Source organism: Carassius carassius, chromosome 21, assembly GCF_963082965.1.
Source record: "Carassius carassius chromosome 21, fCarCar2.1, whole genome shotgun sequence".
Lineage (NCBI taxonomy): Eukaryota > Metazoa > Chordata > Actinopteri > Cypriniformes > Cyprinidae > Carassius > Carassius carassius.
Window position 1 is genome coordinate 20,674,723 of NC_081775.1, and position 20,810 is coordinate 20,695,532.

The following is a 20,810-nucleotide window of genomic DNA, read 5'->3' on the forward strand; positions in this document are numbered from 1 at the left end:
AACTGGACTGGTGGTGGTACTTTGTCATTCAGTGTTTCTGTACAAAAAATAAATAAAAATAATAAAAGTAATCAGGTTGTGCGTTCGCTCGAACTGATTTACTGAAATCAAAACATGGACAATAATAGGTGAGCACCAGCCAATGAGATTGTCGTTTGCGCATTAGCTCCGCCCACTACCAGAAAACCCGACAGTTCTTAAAAGCTGAAAACAATTCATAGGCTCCGTTATTATGACAGGAAATTCCAACTAAGTATATCGTTTACATGTAGCGCATCAATTCTGCATGCAAGAGTCTCTCGCTCTCTGCTCACACCAAAGCGACGACAAGTGGCTTTACAGTAGAGTTTACGGTACGTCAAACTGTGCATCCATTCAGATGAACTAAGAAACATGGCAGATCACTTGATGGAGAGAAAAACTCTGAAGCTCTCAGTCAGAGAGTGTTTGGCGAGTGAACATATATCTGTGCTAAACTTACACTTTGTCTGCAACTCACACACTGGCGAGTAAAATCTGAGAATTTATTAGCCATTGGCAATATTAGACATCATTTGGTCGCCCAGAGTGAAGATTTAGTCGCATATGCGAGTGATTTACTCGCAATGTCACCTTTATTTATATAGCGCTTTAAACAAAAAAGATTGTGTCAGAGCTAAACAACATTAATTAGGAAAACAAAATGTAGATGGTTGGTTCAGAAGATGAATGAAGGTCTTATGGGTTTGGAATGATATGAGTAATTAATGACAGAGTTTTCATTTTTGATTGAACTATCCCTTAAAGCCATATTTCTGTAAAATATAGCAAACAAATGTCTCTAGACTCTGTAAATACCTTATAGCCGATTGAAACTCTGATAGTTGCATGGAGAGAGACTGTGTTTTGGCAGAGAACACTGTTAGTAGAGGCAGTTGGTTACTTCTGGCCTGGACTTTCTGCTGCACCCCAGCACACTGACCTCTCCTCTATCTCTTTAATGTTCCCCATCCTACACTCTCGTCAATTTCAGTGAAAATTAATCCCCATATTGTCTCAGCTGTCAAAACTGTAGTGATCCAGTGTGCTCTCTGTTGTTAAGATCTGTGTTGTGGATGTTATCAACAATAAGCAACAAACCATCCAGCAGCAGCAACATTAAAATGTCTGCTCCTGTTCACATTGATTGCTGGTTGTCGATGAACGCCATCCCAGGGGAATCCAAGTCCAACATCCTACACAGTTCTTTTCCATCACAGTGCGCTGTAATAGCAGGAAAAGTAATAGACAGTTTCATGTATCATCTGTTGGATCCTCATTGTTTTCCTCCCTGTAAACAAACAATAAACAATTGATTTTTAGCACACTGCCAAACACATTTAGGGAAAAAATACTAAAGGAAGTTGGTTGTTCTTACGGTGGTTGGCCTGATGTTTTAGGTGTTTCCTCAATGGGAGACTGAAAAATAAAACAACAAAATCAGAAAAATCCTAAATGTTCTTGTATGTACATCAAAACAGACAAAAATGTAGAAAACTGAACAAAAGCATATTAGTTCTAACAAACAGATTACAATTACACCAGTTTGCCACACAAAAAATAAAAACGGAGCATAATATGACAATGTGGCCCGAGACTCATAATGAATCATAAATAAATTAATAAATGGCATCATATAAACAAGGCAGAGTTTGAAACTTACCTTATATATTTTATCACCTGCAAAACATTACAAAAGAAATTACATTTATAGTTTAATGTAAAACAAACATAGGAACTGTAGTGCAATAAGCATTAAAACACAGCAATATAAAATAAAGTTTTTTTGCCTTTCAATAAAATTGCTAAAAGTAAAAAACAATTCTGTATCCACTCACCATTACTGACTGTCTGAACTTCTGAGTGTATCCTTCTGTATAATGCTGCTATAACAACTGCACATATGACAGGGGGACATAAAGCTACAAGAAGATATCTTTTCCTGTTCTTCTGTACACATGTGACATCTTTTACAGGACTCCCGTCTTCAGCTTTAATATCATCTCTGGCTGCACAGCTTAGAAAAAAATGGAAATACTGAATAAACAATAAAAATTCCAACAAGACATAGCAAAAAACAAAAACAAAAAAAAACATTTACCTACTTTGTCCATTTGGTGCAGTTCAGCCCAGATGGAGAATAAAACCCAGGAGCACAGTCCACACATTCTGTATCTGATGTCTTTGTTCCTTCAAGCAGACACAGAGAGTAAGCATTTTCTGAAAGAACCTTAAACTGTAGTGAGATTCATAGACTTCAAATTATGTGAGGAAAAATATACATTGGCTTTGAGCATTCAGAAACACTACCTGGTGTTTTTGTTTCTTGTCCTGGTTTACAAACACTGTGTTTTTCAGCATGAAGGCACTGTGAATCGGAGTAATCAATGCAGTAATATCCATGGAGTACATCACAGATGGTGTTTTCTATTGTAGTGCATTTACTCTGGATGTAAAGTCCTTGACCTAAGAGCACATATAGCAACACATTTACATAGACAATAATGTTAAATTATAAATTTTGGAGATTTATATATATATATATATATATATATATATATATATATATATATATATATATATATATATATATATAATATATATAAACATACTTTCAGCACAGTGTTTGCATGGGAAGCATTTATCAAGCCCATTGGGTTGACTCATGAATGTTCCTGGAGTGCAGGGTATACATGTGGTACTGGAATCACCAGTGCAGTGACGGTAAACTACTGTCCCTGCAAAAAACAAATTTATTAACACACAAGACTAAGGTTACAAAGCAATTCAAGATTCTCCTGGACTAAAAGTTTGAGTCCATCTCCATGGACCAATAGAAGGCTATACCATAGTGCCCTTCCTCGTCACAGACGTCAAGTAATGACGTTTACCTGCAGTGCACGCTACTGAAGAGGAGACGAAGTGGTAAAAGGTAACGTTATCTGGAAAGATGCAGATCTGCACCCAAAGATAATTACACACAAATGGTATCTATGAATTTTGAATTATTTTGGTTATGACTGCACCTTGTATATAAAGAGTTTAGTATATATGACATTTTGTAGGTGATTTTATGGTATTTTGTGTATTGCACACAATACGCAGAATTGTTTCTCATTGTTTGTGCTTTAAGTTACTGGTTAGTTAACCTACCCAAATTACACATTGGACAACATTCTCCATCAGCAGATTTATATTCACTTTGACCGCATGTATTTCCATATGTAAGAAATGAACAAATACCTGTGAAGATAAAAATAAGTTACTCAACGTTGTACCACATACCTATTTTGGGCATTTGTAATGTTTTGTAATTAATTCAAATATGACCAGGGGATCGTTTCGATCAGAACATAATCGTGTACTGACCATCACCTACCAAATACGGACAAAACACTCGCTTTCATGTTGAGTCTTTCCACCATTTTGTTGCTTGTTTCTTATGACGACGTTATGATTTCGTTGGCTGGTAGACTGAAGGCGCTTCTTCAATATCCCGAAAACATTAATGTATGTAGTCATGGCATCAAATACCGTATTTGTCCATTTGACGTATTCAATCAATCCAATACGTCATATATTCAAAAAATTGGACGTAAAGTGAAAAAAAGTGAGTGCACAGGCCAGGGTGTGGTTCTTCTTCTTCTTCTTCTTCTTCTTCTTCTTCTTCTTCTTTAACGTTTAATGGCGGTTAGAAAACCAGCTTTGGTGCATATTCCGCCACCTACTGGGATGGAGTGTGAGGCATTGATATCAGACGTAAACAGGAGAGAAAAAAAAATACAAAGTGAAGAATTTTTTTTTTATTACTACCACCTACCCTACCTTTCCATATTTTCTTATATAAATTAGTTGCTTTCAAAAAACAAAACAAGAACTTCATATCCTTTGAAAGAACTATTAAGTATATTGGGCAAAGTTAAAGAATTTATGCCAACAGAAATTAAATCGTTTTTTAATTTAATTATTTCCCTTTCATATGCCATACAATTGATTATTACATGCTCTACAGTTTCTGGAAATCCACATTTATTGCACTGACCAGAACCATGTGTCCCTATCATTTGAAGTGATTTGTTGAGGGCAGAATGACCAATTCTTAGACGAGAAATGACTGTATCTTCCTTTTTGTCGCCATAACTAATTCTAACTAAACCAACTTGTTTTTGTATTTTATACAGATGTCGACCTTTATTTCCTTTATCCCACCTCTCCTGCCACATATTTTTATTAGCGGTTTTAATTAAACTTTTCATTTCAGATTTACCCAAAGGTATTTCTAAATCAATAACATTGTGTTTAAGGGCCTGTTTGGCTATCTTGTCCACATCCTCGTTACCCTCCACACCAACATGAGCTGGCACCCATAAAAATACTGCTGAAAGTCTTAATTGACACAGTAGATTTTGTAAAACTTCTATTAATAAATCTTGTCTTGAATCTGATTTCCCACTTATTAAACTAGTAAGAACTGAAAATGAATCCGAGAAAATTACTACTGCAGATGGTTTAACTTCTTCAACCCATTGTAATGCTATCAAAATAGCCACCATCTCTGCAGTATATACAGATATATTATTAGTGATTCTTTTTGCAGCTTTATACTTAGAAAGAGGGATATACATAGCTGCAGCTGTTCTTAGTTACTGGGTCTTTGGAACCATCGGTGTATATTTGTAAAAAACAGAAATATTCACTCTCAAGATGCTGCTGTACCGCTTTAGGAACTTGATTTTGTGTATCCTTTATATTTTAAATATCTGGAGATCCACAGAAGGCATTGAGGAAAAACTGGAGTGGAGATACTGGCAATGCTAGGACTAATATTACCATAATTAATACCTATTTGCTGAGTTTTCTTTTCTATTATCCATCCAAAGTTTTTAACCTGTGATTGTTCATATTCCCAGCAGTTTCCCAAAACATATTTAACTGGATGGTTTAAAAAATGACCTTTAATATTCGACAAGTAGACCAGTTTTAGCTGTAGCTCACGTAAATCCAAGGGCATCTCTCCCATTTCTATCTGCAGTGATGCTAGAGGAGATGTTCTAACAGCTCCACAGCAAACCCTTAGTGCTTGACTTTGAATTGTATCAATTTTTTTTGCAAAGTATTTGATGCTGATCCATAAATTATCCTTCCATAATCAATCGATGATCTAATTAATGCACAATATACTCTCTTTAGTGAGTGTCTTGTGGCACCCCAGTCCAGTCCTGCCAAACATCTCAACACATTAACTCCTTTCTTACATTTATCGATTACCTTTTGAATATGTGCTCCAAATATTAGCTTTGAGTCCATCCATACTCCCAAATATCTAATAATAGACACTTGCTCTAAAGTTTGCTCATATAACTTTAATTTAACTTCAGGGGATTTCCTCTTTTTTGAGAAACAAATTACTTGAGTTTTTGCTACTGAAAGACGAAATCCCCACATAAATTTCTTCCTCTTACCCATAAGGCTCCATCATCTGCTTATAATGACCTTCCTATTTCTGATCCTATTTCCTCAAATATACCATTTATCATAATATTAAAAAGTACAGGACTGCAAACGCTGCCTTGAGGAGTTCCGTTATCAATTACATAGGTATCAGAGTATTCTTTATACCCTTACATGTATTTTCCGTTCTTTTAAGAAATCCATAATCCAAATAAAAAACTTCCCATCAATGCCCATTTGACCTAATTTAATTAAAAGCCCTTCCTTCCATACCATGCCATAAGCTTTCTCGGTATCGAAAAATATTACTAGGACCATTTCTTTTCTTACTTGAGCTTTCCTGATTTAATTTTCTAAGCAAATTACTGCATCTATGGTGCTATGTCCTTTCCTGAACCCACTCTGATATGCATTTAATAACTTTCTAGTTTCCAAAAGATATGATAAACGTGATATAACCATTCTTTTCATTATTTTACACAGGTTAGAGATGTTAACGCTATTGGTCTATAATTAGCTGGAACCGTATTATCTTTCCCAGGTTTTGCTATTGACACCACTTTACCTAATTTCCATGAGCTAGGAAGTCTCCCTTGCCTCCATATTTCATTATAAAGTCTTAAAATAACATTTAATCCATTATCTGAAAGATGTTTAATCATTTCATAACATATTTCATCTTTTCCCGGTGACGTATGTTTAACTCCTTCCAAGGCCTGCTTGAGCTCATATAACGTAAAAACAGCATCCATAGTACCCTCTGTTAATTATTTTTTATCTAACATTTTTTGATTATCTCTTACCATTTTTTCTCTTAATTCCCTCATATTATCTGAAATATTGCTATTGCTATGCACCTTTACAAATGCTTCTGCCAACACCTCAGCCTTTTCTTTATTACGAATGATTTGATTATTTTCACTTATCAAAACTGGAATTCTATTAGATTTTTGTATTCCCCCCATTTTCCTTTTTATTCCCCATATCTCGCTAATGTTTATATTTTTACCTATTTTGTCACAGTATTCTTTCCAGTACTTTCTTTTAGCTGCACATATAACTTTCCTTACTATACTTTTATACAATATAAAAACATCAAATGAATATGATTTCCTTACTTTCTTTAAAAATCTATTCCTTATTTTAATTACCTCACTACACTCAACGGTCCACCAAGGTACATTTTTCTTCTTTAATCTACCTATACTTTTTCCTATTACTTCCTCTGCAACTTTACAAAGACTTTCACAGATTTTATTGTTATATTGCTCTACATCACAACTTAAGTTAATTAAATTTTGTTCACTTTTTTCTTGAAATATGTCCCAATCAGCTGATTTAAATCTCCATCTAGAAATCATTCCAATATCCATTTTAGATATTTTTAGATATTTCTAGTAGCACTTCATTTATACATAACAAATTATTTGTTTCCAAAAATTCCTCCACTTCCTTTCCATTATTATCGGTTTGTATACTACCCCATAATGTATTGTGTGCGTTAAAATCTCCACACCACACCAGATTAGACTTATGTCATCCCACTATTTTAGTCAAAGCTTCATTTATTTAATCTTTTACATGGATTGTAAAAATGAATTATTCTATTTTTTGTGTTCCTGCCCAAACATCTACTACTACTGACTCGCATTCTTCCTCCACATCAACTTTCTTATAAGTTCCATCATATTTTATTAACGTTATCACTCCACCTCTTCTTCTTCTTCTTCTTCTTCTTCTTTCTAGAGTTGCGTTCCATTCGACAGGGTCCCTACGCAGTGTTCACTGCTCCCTACTCCCTGAGCACGGTATATCATCTGAAGTAAGTGACGAGTCGTTCGCGAATGAGCCGACTCTAAGAGCTGACTCTTGTAGGTGAACGATGGGAGCTGGCTCGCATACCTGAAGAGCCGACTCTATTTTAAAAAAATATAGCCTATAGAAATTAAATCATTATGTAATAATGAAATAATTCATGCATTTTATTTTATTTTTATTACTGACTAATTCAAAGAACAACGACGGTCTGATCAGCCTCACATTCTGTTCCTGTCAATCATACACGAGGTGTCAACCAATTATACGGCATGAGGGAGGGGCCAAGCCATCACACACACACCACACACACGGTGTCAAACTCAGAGGAGAGGAGAGGAAAAACACAACAGCTTTTGAAAACAAAACAAAAGCAGGAAAATGAGTCGGAAGCACAGCCGCATTTGGAATCATTTTAATGATCATCAGTCCCTCGAAAGTAAGGCAGCTTGCATTTCTGAATGCAAATCTCTCATAAAATAAAAATATGATCAGCATTGTGTGTGTGTGTGTGTGTGTGTGTGTGTGTGTGTGTTCATGCTAGTTATACAAAACATAACTAGTGAGATAGTTCATACTGGTTATATAACATGCCAAAAAAGAAGGACCAGTTTAATCCTTTTAGTTATTTATTTTTCTTTAATATGGGTTATATTATGTTGTTCAGATTTAGATTGTATTTGTTTAGTAATGTTGTTGTTTCTATACATTCAAAAGTTGTAATTTAAATGAAAATGTTTAATAGTATTCTTTTTTCATAACAAATCAATGCATTTTTAAAGAAATTGTGAGTCTGATTTCATTTAATAATTTAATTAGAATTGTTTTCACACCTATCATAGTCAAAACATTATTGTTTTTAAAGAGCCGTTTGTGAGCCAAAAGAGTCGGCTCTTTTCAGTGCGCAGAGTCAAACGAGCCGGCTCACGAAAAAGAGCCGAAATGCCCATCACTAGTTGAAGTGGACTTCAATGACAATAACCGCTCATTTGGAACGCCCTGCAAACGTCATCAAAAAAAGTCACCGATGGGGTCGCGCAGATTATGATATAACATAAATATATAGGACTACATTCATATTTTAATTTTTATTTACAATCACATTTAAAATATGTACACTATACAATAAAAAAAACATTGAGTACTATATAATGAAAAACGTATGTTTATTATACACTTTAATTAACCTCTGCTGTAACAGTCATGAAAATCTGAAAATAAACTTTTATTTGGTTAACTGTGTATAGCCTAAATGTGTTTTTAATAAATGGTCATATAATTGCATAGCGGTCTCTTCTTCCCGCGCACATCCGTATAGTAAACACTGAGGTAAATAAAGTAAAATAAAGAAAAATGTCAGAGCCTCGTCTGCTTCTAGTCGCTTTTACATTATCATACTTTTTTACAATCCGTTATTAATATGAACAACGACAGCGAAGACGGCCGTTCTGACTGGTGATGACGTGCTGCGCGCAATGACAGTTGGGGGATAATCGCTCTCCACTTCCTGTGAAGTGATGTATCGATGTTCCCTTATTCCCAGGCGGGAACGAAGTCGACCGGAAGTTGAAGTCGGCCGTGTGTCGCCATCTTGTAGCAGAACTTGCGTTAGCATCCCATTGACTCCCATTCATTTTGGCGTCACTTTGACAGCGAATAATTTTACATCTGAGGCGTTTAAAGACTCAATTTTTCCATTATTTATTTCTAAAGATACACGACAATGTATAAAGGGCTCCATTACCTTCTATGTTACATTATGGCCCCGTAGAAACAGTTTTTTAAAAAAATAGGCTAACGATTGCGCCATAACCACTCGACTCTCTGTCGCACAGTAGAGAAATTACCATACAGACAGGAGGAGAAGCTCGCAGGCAATCGGGGAGACGTCAAGAGAGAAGCCCATAGATACAAGCCCTGTTATTCCCTGTGCCGTGCGCAGTGCCCTTCGAACTGAACATGTTCGCTCCCTTCGGATTGGAATCTTAAAATGGCGGAATACCCTGTGAAGTCCATTTCGCAGTGCACTTACGGTCGAACGGAACGCACCTATGATGTGTAACGGCTGTACTGGAGTGTGACCGGAGAAAAAACTTCTTCTTCTTCTTTCGGGTTTAATGGCGGTTGGCAACTAATCTCAAAGGTGCATTACCGCAACCTACTAGACTGGAGTGTGGGTATTAGAATGACATCAAAGGATAGGTGAAGAAAAATTAAATAAGTAAATAAATAGAAATAAAAACTTATATAAAACCTTTACAAAAGACAATTCCTTCCTATTAAATTCTTTCACTTAACCCAGTGTTTTACAAAAACAAAATTAATAAATTGTGCATACTCCCAGATGATTTCCCTAATAAATGCTCAAGTGTCATGCTTTGTTCATCCATCTGTGCCTTTAATTCTGCCTGATCTTCTTCATAATTTTTGCATTCTAACAGTATATGCTCCACTGTCTCTGGCACATTACACTCAGTGCATAATCCAGTGGGATGTTTTCCTATTGTGCAATGTTGTATTTAAACCAGTGTGACCCATTCTAAGACGTGAGACTAACATCTCCTCGGAGAGAAACTAAAATGGAGACTTCTTTTTCTTCTTCTTCTTCTTTTACTGTTTATTGGCGGTGGGCAAGCCAACTTTTTGTGAATTACCGACACCAACTGAACTGGAGTGTGGAGTGACAATGAGAAGCCTTAATGTATATATTAAAAATAAATAAAAAATACACTTACTTAAATACAATTAATCCTTATACTCTTATGAAGATTCCTGTGTCTATAAGATAATTTATTATCATTCTTCTGAATTTTCTATTACCTAATATTAGTTATAATGTCATATTATTTGCACCTTCTGATTGTAACTTTGTTTCCAGCATCTGTCTCTCTTTACTATATGCTCTACACTGTAATAAAATATGCTCCACTGTTTCATTTCATCACAAAATCTACATAATCCAGAAGGATGTTTCCTGATTTTATATAAATTTCCATTTAACGATGAATGTCCTAATCTTAATCTTGCTATTATTACTTCTTCTCTTCTTTTTAAATCACTTTCTTTTTGGATTTTATACAGATGTCTACCTGTCTTCTCCGTATCCCATTTATGTTGCCAAGATTTAATTACAGCTTGCTTAATAATTGTCTTTGCTTCTGCTTTGCTGATTTTTAAATCAATTTCTACAACATTTTTATTCACCTATCTCTTAGCATGTTTATCTTTCATTTCATTTCCATCTATTCCAACATGTGCTGGAATCCATAAAAATGAAACAACTTTGTCATGAGCATGAAGTCTATATAGCAGTTGCATGATTTCTATTGTAATATCTTGTTAATTGATTGTCCCGACTAAATACTTCTTAGAGCCGCCAGTGAATCGGAGCATAACACTGCTTTCTTAGTCTGTGCATCTTCTAACCAATGTAAAGCTAAAACAATAGCAGTAGTATATACAGATAAGTAGTCTGGTGTTCTTTTTGCAATAATTACTTCTTGTTGTGGTATGACCATTGCTACTCCTGTCTTATTTGATTCTGGATCTTTTGATCCATCTGTATGAATTTGTACGTTGTCATAGTATTACAGTATACCGTTTAATATACTGATTTATTTAATTGACTGCACCACTTTTAGATTTGTCCACTTCTAGTAGATACATGTCTACTGCAGGCATATTAAATAACCACGGTGGGAGTGGAGCTATAGCCACTGCATCACTATATTTGCTATTTACTAAATCCATTGTTTGTGCCATTTCTCCTGCTATCAAACCAATGCTTTTATACTTGTTCTTCTCACGTTCCGAGCATTCTTCAAAAAATCACCTTAGTTGGATGTTTACTATTGTGTCCTTTTAAAGATACCCAGTAATCCATTTTTAATTGCATTAGTCTTTCTTCTAATGGCATTTCACCCATTTCTAACTGCAAGGCAGCTTTAGGTGATGTTCTAAATGCTCCACAGCATATTCTCAAAGTTGTGTCTGCACTTTGTCAATTTTTCCCAGTACATGCTGGCTTGCTGATCTGTATGCCATACATCTTTTCCAATAGCTTCTCTGCACTCTTCATTCCACCATGGAACTGCTTTCCTTATCCTTATTGTTGTGTATACTTTCTGTTGCTATTGCATGAATAATATTACAAACTTTTGCATTATATTCTTCCACATCATTTTGTACATTATCCATATTAATTCATCTCTGACTGCAAATATAGCTGAATCTTTCCCAGTCTGCATCTTTTAATTTCCATCTAGCTATATTCTCTTGCTCTGTTTTTTTTTAAACTAATTCCTATTCTACATCTTATTGGGTAATGATCACTCCCTATTGTAGATTTCTTTAATACCTTCCATAAATTTATATTAGCTATATTCTTTGATACAAATGTGAGGTCTAGCATGGAATCATGCCCATTCGCAATATTTACTCTTGTACCAGAACCATCATTAAAACACACCAACCCATTTCCATCCAATAACTCTTCAATTATTTTACCATTAGAATTTGTGCTTTCACTAACCCATAGTGTACGGTGGCTATTAAAGTCTCCACACAACACTACTGTATTACCACTTAGCTCTACTATCGCTTCTAATTGTATTTTTTGTAATTTCTCACACAGATTATAAAAAGGTATCACTCCGATACCTCTTCCCTCTGTCCAGGTTTCTATAATAACTGCTTCAATTTCATTAACATTTATAACTCTATAGTTTAAACCGTGTTCAATAAATGTTGCCACTCCTCATCCTAATCCTTCATCTCTATCCTTACAAATTATTTCATAACCTTGTATTTTAAAATCAAGCTGTGGTTTTAACCATGTCTCTTGTATACAAATTACATTCGGCTTTTGCATCATCTTTGCATATAACCATTATGCTTCCATCATACATTGTTTTGGCATACACATTGTTCCCTAATTTACTCTTTAATGCTTCACTTATCTGTAAAGGATTCTTCGATCCTGGCGATTCAAATGTAACAATGACCTTATGTCAATGAATTAAGTATTTAAACATCGCTTGCGCTTTAAAAAGAGGGAGGACACCGAAAGAATCACAGGTTTACCGAAGAAAACCTGCTTCCGACCAGGTTAGGTTCATAAAGTAAGTTACCATGGTAAATGACTCTATACTAATGAGTATAAGTTTCCTCTCTTTCAGAAATGGTCTTGACTTACCCTACTTTCTTTGGTTTGACATACTCAATGTTTCACTTAACCTCCTTTCTGAAACGGGCCCCTGGTGTTCTTGATTCAAACAAACCCACAAACAACATAATACAACGTGTAGATCTTGAGGTGATCCTCATGGCATTCCATGCTTTTTGCAAAAGCTGCAAGACAAAGGAGATCCAATCGCTTCACTATAATGATGATGCAGTGTTTTCCAACTTTCTTTGAGTTCCAACGTATTTTAAGTTCAACCAATGGAAAGTGGATAATTGGTATGATATATAGCTGCTAGGGACAATAAAGACCTGCTTTACAGTGCGAGTATACTTTATTAATCACTTCGAGTGACAGCTCTTCCATTTACCATTCACCACAGAATAGAAGCAGTAATTAGCATGAAGTTCTTTAGATTTGCTAATCAGCTGTTTATAGAGTCTTTAGGCTCTTTGGTAGAACTTTTGGATTCCTTAAGTCCAAGGTTACATTTCTTTCAATATCAGGTCACACATTGCATGTCTCCACTTGAAACAGAACAGGCAGCTGATCGATGTGAAGGGCTGAAATGATAAAATCATAGTTTAGTTAAATGTGCTGCTTTAAACTTACATTTTGCTGGCGTATATTTACCTAAACAACTGATATGACGACTTTAGCTCAGAATAATTACATTACTTTTATGCATTTGGCAGATGTTAAAACATTTATATGAATTTCAAAGCTCTTCATTCCAAGTGGGAATAACAACCAGGGCAAGATGACAAAAATGAACCTTTAAGCAATTTGCATAACCAGTAATATATATATTACTCATCTGCACCTATTATATTAGTATCATGCCTTTACTGAAATATTCCAGCAAAGCATAGTGGTAGCATTCAAGAATGCAAAATCAAGTTATTTTATTGACTTTACTGAATTTATTCAGCTCTTTTTGCAAATAAACATATTTGACAACTGCTAAGAAGCAAGTTATGAAATTTGAAGACTGTTCTATTCTATAGAGCAAGGTTTTGTAAAAGTAGAAGGCTCTTACCTACTAGTGTTGAATATGAGAGGGGTCACTGAGTCTGGTGATGTCTGTGAAAAGTTAATGTGATTAAAAATAACTCACTATCCACATCTGACACATAGCACAATACCAGAGTAAAATGATATCACTAATATCTATATACAATTTTTGCATGATTTTTCCAAATGACTACTGTGCTTTGTGCACTCATGTTATAAAGGGGTGCTTTGCTGGCTGTGATGATATCAGTGGGTTTACATTCTGTTTGCAAAGCATACAGCAAAAATCAAGATAAACTGAACTCTTTTATCCCATAATACCATGTAAAGTTTGTTTCCTTGTGATATGACCCCTTTAATGCACTACATTTTTATTTGTTTTCTTAAAATTGTAATAATAGTAATACTAATAATTAGAATACAAACAAATAGAATATTATCATGCACACAGTTTAATTTTTTCACTTACTGGTTCACACTGATCACCACTCTCTGGTATTGGTACTGAGTAAAAAGTTATATCTAAAACACAAAACAAGTATATTATAACATACACCTTAACATTTTATTCTTTACATACATTTTTCTAATAATTACAATCTTACTTCTGTCTGAAGCCTGCCTCTTCTGTTTAAGTTTGCAATAGATTTTTATCCCAACAGCTGTCATCAAAACACCACCAACGACTCCAACAACGACTCCAACAATGATAGCAATTGGAACTGACTTCCCACATTCCACATCAGATGACTTTGTTCCTGGTTTTATTTCTTTAAGGCCTTTAATCTCACAACTATAAATGTATACATTATAAACATATTTGGTCATATTAGAATTTATTTTAAGACTCGAAAATCTATGTTAATCACTCACTTTGAATGTGGTTGACAGGCAGTAAAAGAGCCATTAGAGTAAGTTCCTTCCATGCAGTTAACACATACAGTATCAGTAAATGCTGTTCCTGTAAGGATATTAACATAATTAGATTAGATTAGATTAGATTAGATTAGATTCAACTTTATTGTCACTGCACATGTAAGGTACAAGGCAACGAAAAGCAGTTAGCATCTAACCAGAAGTGCAATAAGCAGTAAGTACAGAATATGCAAGGTCTACAATATGTACAATAACTATACAGATAAGAATTATGAACATAATTTACACATTTTAAATACTATTAGCATGATATACAGATAGGTGTGCTATGAACATACTATACAGGTGGATTATGTAAAAGTGTATGTACACTATAGGCAAAACTATGAACATATGAACATAATTACACTATTGCAATGGACAGTAAAGTGCATAGAAAATATTTTAGTGTGCAAATGGATTATTCAGTGTTCCTGGATGAACAGACAGTACTGCAAGTAATAACAAGTTTTTTTTGCTTGTTGTAAATTAATAAATAAATCAGTCAGATGTAGTGTTGAAGAGGTGTGGTGTGGGGGGTGTCAGAGGGCAGAGTTCAGCAAGGAGACCGCTTTAGGGAAAAAGCTGTTCCTGAGTCTTGTTGTCCTTGTCCGGAGGCTCCTGAAGCACCTGCCAGGAGGGCAGGAGGTTAAACAGTAAATGGTCAGGGTGAGAGGAGTCCCTGAGAATGCTGCGAGCTCGTCGTAGACAGCGTTTCCTCTGGATGTCCTCAAGAGCAGGAAGTGGTGTCCCTGTGATGCGTTGGGCAGTTTTCACCACCCTCTGCAGTGCCTTGCGGTCAGCCACTGAGCAGTTCCCATACCAGACTGTGATGCAACTGGTCAGGATGCTCTCGATCGCACACCGGTAAAAGTTCACCAGGATGGATGAAGACAGCTGGTACTTCTTCAGTGTCCTGAGGAAGAAAAGGCGCTGGTGAGCCTTCTTGACCAGGCTGGAGGTGTTTGTGGCCCAGGACAGTTCCTCCGAGATGGTGGTTCCCAGGAACTTGAAGCTGGAGACACGTTCAACAACCATCCCGTTAATGTGGATGGGGTCATGCGTGCTTCCTTTCTTTTTCCTTAAGTCCACAATGAGCTCCTTAGTCTTATTGGTGTTAAGGAGCAGGTTATTGTCAGTGCACCATGTGGCCAGGTGCTGTACCTCCTCCCTGTAGGCAGTCTCATCGTTGTCTGTGATGAGGCCAATCACCGTGGTGTCGTCTGCAAACTTAATGATGGAGTTGGATTCATGCACAGGCTTGCAGTCGTGGGTGTAAAGGGAGTAAAGGAATGGGCTCAGCACACAGCCCTGTGGTACGCCAGTGTTAAGTGTGATGGTGATGGAGTGGGTGTGGCCTGACCGAACATGCTGAGGCCTGTTGGTCAGAAAGTCCATAATCCAGTTGCAGAGGGAGGTGTTAATGTCCAGGTCTCCAAGTTTTGTGGTCAGCTTGGAGGGAATGACGGTGTTAAATGCTGAACTGAAGTCAACAAACAACATCCTAACATACGTGTTGTTATGGTCCAGGTGTGTGAGTGCAGAGTGCAGCACTGTGCATACTGCATCCTCTGTGCTCCTATTCCTATGGTAGGCAAATTGACTACTGTAATGACTGTATTAATGACTGTATTATTGGGAGTTTATCATTACAAGTATTACTGGTATTGTTCTTGTTTCTGAGTTAACATTTTTAGTAAAACTAGTACTCCTTCCACTCTATGGCCATTGTTTCTTTGTGTTCTAAAATATTTACCAGTTTGTTTGACATATTGTCCAGGGTAACATTCAGAGTGCTTCACAGCAAATCTACAGCTGTCTTTCTTTGGCTCATTGCAGTAGAATCCCTCCAGTGGCTCACAAATAGTATCCGCAGAACGTGTGCAAGTTTTCTTTATTCTAAGACCTATTCCTGTGAAAATCATAGAATTATACTAACAAATGAAGAACTAATTTCTGTATTTAAATCATCTTTTTAAAATACGTACTTACCTGCATCACACACAGAGCAGGGAAAACATTTATCCAATCCATTGGGTTCATCAATGTAAGTTGATGGAGGGCATGGAATACAAGTTGTGCTTGTGTCTACAGTACAATGCCAATAAACATGGTTTCCTAAAAATGTAAAAAAAAAAAATCTATTTGAAGGGACAATTCATGGAAGAATTAAATATTACAATTGAAAAAAATATATAAGTTTGGGTCACACTACACAGCTGCTAAACAATGTATACTGTACCTGGTGCACACATGGGACAGCATTCTCTATGTATCTCATATTCAGCAAGAGCACATGCACTGAAACACAGTTTGTAGTTCAATGTAGCAGAAATGAATAACATGATCCCTAAATTGATCATGTTCACATAAAGTGCAAGAGAGGTTTATTTAAAAGCAGAGTCAAATGTTTCTTCTCCGCACTTCATAAGCTCTGTTATGGTTTCAACAACACATTAGATGTAGTGGATTGTTGGTCATAGATTCTTTGTATACTCTCAACCTTGTGATGCCATCAAGCTCTGTAGGTTCAAAATTGAGAGCAGTGAGTGCAGAAAGAAGGAAAGCAATCCACAGTAAAATCGGTGTATGCCAGGGTCCAGTTCATCAACACATGAAGGATGGTTAAGGTAATTAATGTGAATCCCTTTCATTTCCTCATCATTTGTGGAGTCTTTATATTCACTGGTATAAATCCTATACACCAGGATTAGATTTATTTCAGTATCAGTTCACAGAATTGCATGTCTCCACTTGAAACAGTTGAACAGGCAGTTGATTTAGGAGCTGATGTAACAAACAGCAGTCAACAACAGCAAACAACAATGGCAGGGGCAAGGCAAAAAATTAATCCAGATAAATAGGCGATGGTCAGGGCAGGCAGCAAACAAACGTTAAAAAAAAAACAAACAAACAAAAAAACAAGAGACAGCCCAGAATCAATAAACATAGATAGAGCAAAACATAGACAAGGCAAGGATAGGAATGGGACAAAACAAGGTAAGGAAAACAGGGAATAATGATCAGAAATGAAGTGAGTAAACCAGACTTTTATATGGCGAGACTGAGGCAGTAACAACATATAGTTGAATGCAATTAGTGATGATTCCAGGCAACTGTAGCCTATGTATAATATCACAATTAAAATTAATTGAGAAAAAGGGCAGGGGCTCAAGCCGGAAAAAAACTAATCAAAACAATAGGGCTGTGACAGTCGACATGACAACCGGGTCACGGTTTTCTGCTGTCAACAGCAGTAGTGCATGTGACGTCACGCACTCTATAACAAAGATAATACGTTTTGTATACAAGTGTAATAACAGTAATAATTGCAAATTGTTTTATTTAGACTATGGCCCCGTCCACACGGAGATGCATTTCTGTGAATACACACATATATATAGGTGTTTCGTCCACACGGATCCGGCGTTTTGGAAGACTGAAACCGCAATTTTTTAAAACCGGGTCACAGAGTGGTTAAATTTGAAAACACCATCTTTGTGTTTTCTTGTGGACGGCGAATCCATATATTTTCTAAAACGATGACATCATCAGCCCATGTCTCGACCCTAGTCAGACACCACTACATCACGTAACAGCAACAAAAACATGAACAAACACTGAACAATTGTCTTTTTATTAACTAACACAGATTAATAAATGTATTGTTCCATGTTCATTTGTGTACCACACGCAAGGTTTATGAGCATAGTACTGTACATGTCAAGTGTATCTCTGTGGTAGAATTACAGCGCCACATGCTGGCCTGGCATTTTTACACATACTACAACGTTTTGTGGTTTTGTGTGGATGCGGATATTTCTTGAGACAAGGAAAAAAAAGATCGGATTGGGGTAAGCTCCGTCTCCGTGTGGACGGGGCCTATTTCTATGGTAATTCACAAATTACCTCAAACGCCATAAACAGTGTTTTCCTTTACATTGGCAGGTTTGAGTGCAGGAAAATACAGTTTATTTCAGCAAATTAATTATGTGTTGGGCGAAGGACCTTGTTGGTAAAACAAATCGCCATCTGCGTTTGTACAAGTTCCTGTGATTGCAAACTCCTGACTGGTCAAGATTTTGTCGAAGCTTTCTCCAAACTGGCCAAATACAAACGAGACCGCGATAAATAGGGTGGCCATATCCGTTCATACGGGACACATCCCGGCCAGGATTTTAATATTGCCTAAAACATCCAGAGCAGTTTAACCAATAACATGCAGTAATTGTACATAATCTACCAATCGTGGGAATGTGTGTGAGACGGCGAGATCTAGAGGGAACGATCAAAGTGATGCAAATATGCACTAGTGTTTGTTCGTTCGATTAACTTGAAGCGTCGCTGTGCACAAATCTAAAAAAAACAAAACAAAGTGCGCCACAATGCTTCAAGTCAAACGAACGAACAAACATGTGAAAGCGATTCGAAAGCATAAGGAGCTGTCTGCTCTGCTCTTTATAACTCTCATGAATGTTACACAACGATCAACCTGCACAGTGCAAATAGCCAAAACCTGGATATTTTAGCCCATTATTAAAATCCTGGCTGGGACGTGTCACTCTCACTGACATTAAAGAGAAGGACAAATCTTTTCTTTTGGATGCCGCCATTTCTCAGAATGGCTTGTTTGGAGATTCAGTCACGACTGTCGTGGAAAAATTTAGAGCTGCTAAACAACACTCTGCCGTGTTTCGCTAGCTTATTCCACGCAGGACTAGGGAAGTAGAGCATCAGCCACCTGAGGGTCATTCTCGCTCATTTTCTTTGCAGCGCCCTCAAGAGGTTCAGCGCCATGAGCCTTCACCTAGATTACTCCCTCGCAAGGACTTGGGTCCTAGGTCTTGCCCATCTGTTCGCCAACGACAACGCAAATGGCTAGACCTGAGTTCGACGACCAAGGCCTCTTATTCTCAGGCTCCCAATAGAGAAACACTCAGGTGTTTCGGGGCCCTATGCAGGAAAATCAAATGAATATGTCACAAGCGATTAAGGCCCCTTGTGGATTTTTTTTGCCCCATGGAGACGCTTGGCCAACATCTCATTGTTACGCACCATTTAACACAGTTACGCCATCCAATTTCAGAAAGGGCCACCTCCTTTCACCGAGGTTCTTCCTACGATGGTACGTCCTGGGGAGGCCTCGATTCTAAATCAAGAGATTGTGTCACTCCTAGAGAAAGGGGCTTTAGAAGAGGTACTCCCCACTCAGATGGAGTCCGGCTGTTACAGCCAATATTTTGTTGTGCCCAAAAAAGATGGTGGCTTACGTCCGATTTTGGACTTGCGTCGTTTAAATTTTGCACTCAGAGTGAGCAAGTTTAAGATGCTAATGATGAATTCCATTCTGTCTCAGATCCAATCCGAGGATTGGTTTGTAACCATTGATTTAAAGGATGCATACTTTCACATCTGGATCGTCAAGAGACACAGGAAGTTCCTCAGGTTTGCTTTCGAGGGCAAAGCTTACCAATTTTGTGCTCTTCCATTCGGTCTAGCCCTGGCTCCTCGAATGTTTACAAAATGTATGGATACAGCCTTGGCCCCGTTGCGGCTCCAAGGCTTCAGAATTTTGAATTACCTGGATGACTGGTTAATATTAGCTCAATCTCAGGATCAGGCACTGTCACATCGAGATTTAGTTCTCAATCATCTGAAGAGCCTTGAGTTGCGGACGAACCTACAAAAGAGAACAACCTTTTTGGTGGTGAATTTGGATTCGTGCACGATGCGGCACGTCTGTCTCCCGCACGTGTGAAGTCAATACAGGCTTGTCTGAGTCAGTTCAAGACAGGGCGCCTAGTGCATGTTGGCTTATGTCTCAGACTGTTGGGTCTGATGGCAGCAGCGTCCCCTGTGGTTCAGTTGGGCCTGCTCCTTATGCGACCATTTCAGTGGTGGGCAAAGAGTCAGAATACATCACCTCATTGTCATCCACTTCGCAGAATTATGGTCACACGCAAGGGCTTTCCTGTGGGTGAGACCCCAGTTCCTTCAAAAAGGAGTCCAGCTGGGGACATTAAGTCGTCGCAAGATGATCACTACAGATGCGTCCCTCACGGGTTGGGGGGCTGTGCATCAAGGTCATCCAGTCAGTGGGCTCTGGACGGAGGCGCACCGTGGCTGGCACATAAATCGTTTGGAGATGCTAGCAGTTTTTCTGGCTCTCAAACAGTTTTTACCTCAGCTGAGGGGCTGTCACGTGTTAGTCAGGACGGACAACATGATAGTTGTTTCGTATCTCAATCGCAGAGGATTACGTTCCCGCCCCATACAGGCTGGCGAGGCTTGTTCTTCTTTGGGCTCAGACAAAGTTTCTGTCGATCAAGGCAGTCTTTGTCCCAGGTCACCTGAACTCAGGAGCAGACTTGCTATCGAGAATGAAGGAGGGAGAATGGAGATTGCAGCCCCAGGT

At 37.4% G+C, this 20,810-nt stretch overlaps 2 protein-coding genes across 5 annotated transcripts; both read right to left on the bottom strand.

Moving 5' to 3' along the window:
- Positions 1–1,743: 1,743 nt before the first annotated feature.
- On the bottom strand, positions 1,744–3,656 carry LOC132097192 (tumor necrosis factor receptor superfamily member 14-like). Of its 3 annotated transcripts, none has more exons than XM_059502822.1 (6): positions 3,398–3,656; positions 3,172–3,261; positions 2,631–2,756; positions 2,329–2,484; positions 2,124–2,208; positions 1,751–2,035 (listed from the first exon to the last, which is right to left on the bottom strand). In XM_059502822.1, exons 1-6 carry the CDS (start codon positions 3,441–3,443, stop codon positions 1,774–1,776), a joined length of 765 nt encoding a protein of 254 aa, XP_059358805.1. In that variant the 5' UTR covers positions 3,444–3,656; the 3' UTR covers positions 1,751–1,773. The 3 variants fall into 3 exon arrangements, with proteins under 3 accessions (XP_059358806.1, XP_059358805.1, XP_059358807.1); XM_059502824.1 differs by having other exon boundaries at positions 1,924–2,035; positions 2,120–2,208; XM_059502823.1 differs by lacking the exon at positions 3,172–3,261 and having other exon boundaries at positions 1,744–2,035.
- Positions 3,657–12,781: 9,125 nt separating this feature from the next.
- Positions 12,782–17,185, bottom strand: LOC132097815 (tumor necrosis factor receptor superfamily member 14-like). Of its 2 annotated transcripts, none has more exons than XM_059503762.1 (8): positions 16,638–17,185; positions 16,388–16,513; positions 16,152–16,307; positions 14,354–14,441; positions 14,086–14,273; positions 13,950–13,984; positions 13,506–13,549; positions 12,782–13,029 (listed from the first exon to the last, which is right to left on the bottom strand). In XM_059503762.1, the coding sequence occupies exons 1-8, from the start codon at positions 16,756–16,758 to the stop codon at positions 12,969–12,971; spliced, it is 819 nt and encodes a 272-aa protein (XP_059359745.1). In that variant the 5' UTR covers positions 16,759–17,185; the 3' UTR covers positions 12,782–12,968. The 2 variants fall into 2 exon arrangements, with proteins under 2 accessions (XP_059359745.1, XP_059359744.1); XM_059503761.1 differs by having other exon boundaries at positions 13,950–14,002.
- Positions 17,186–20,810: the final 3,625 nt, after the last annotated feature.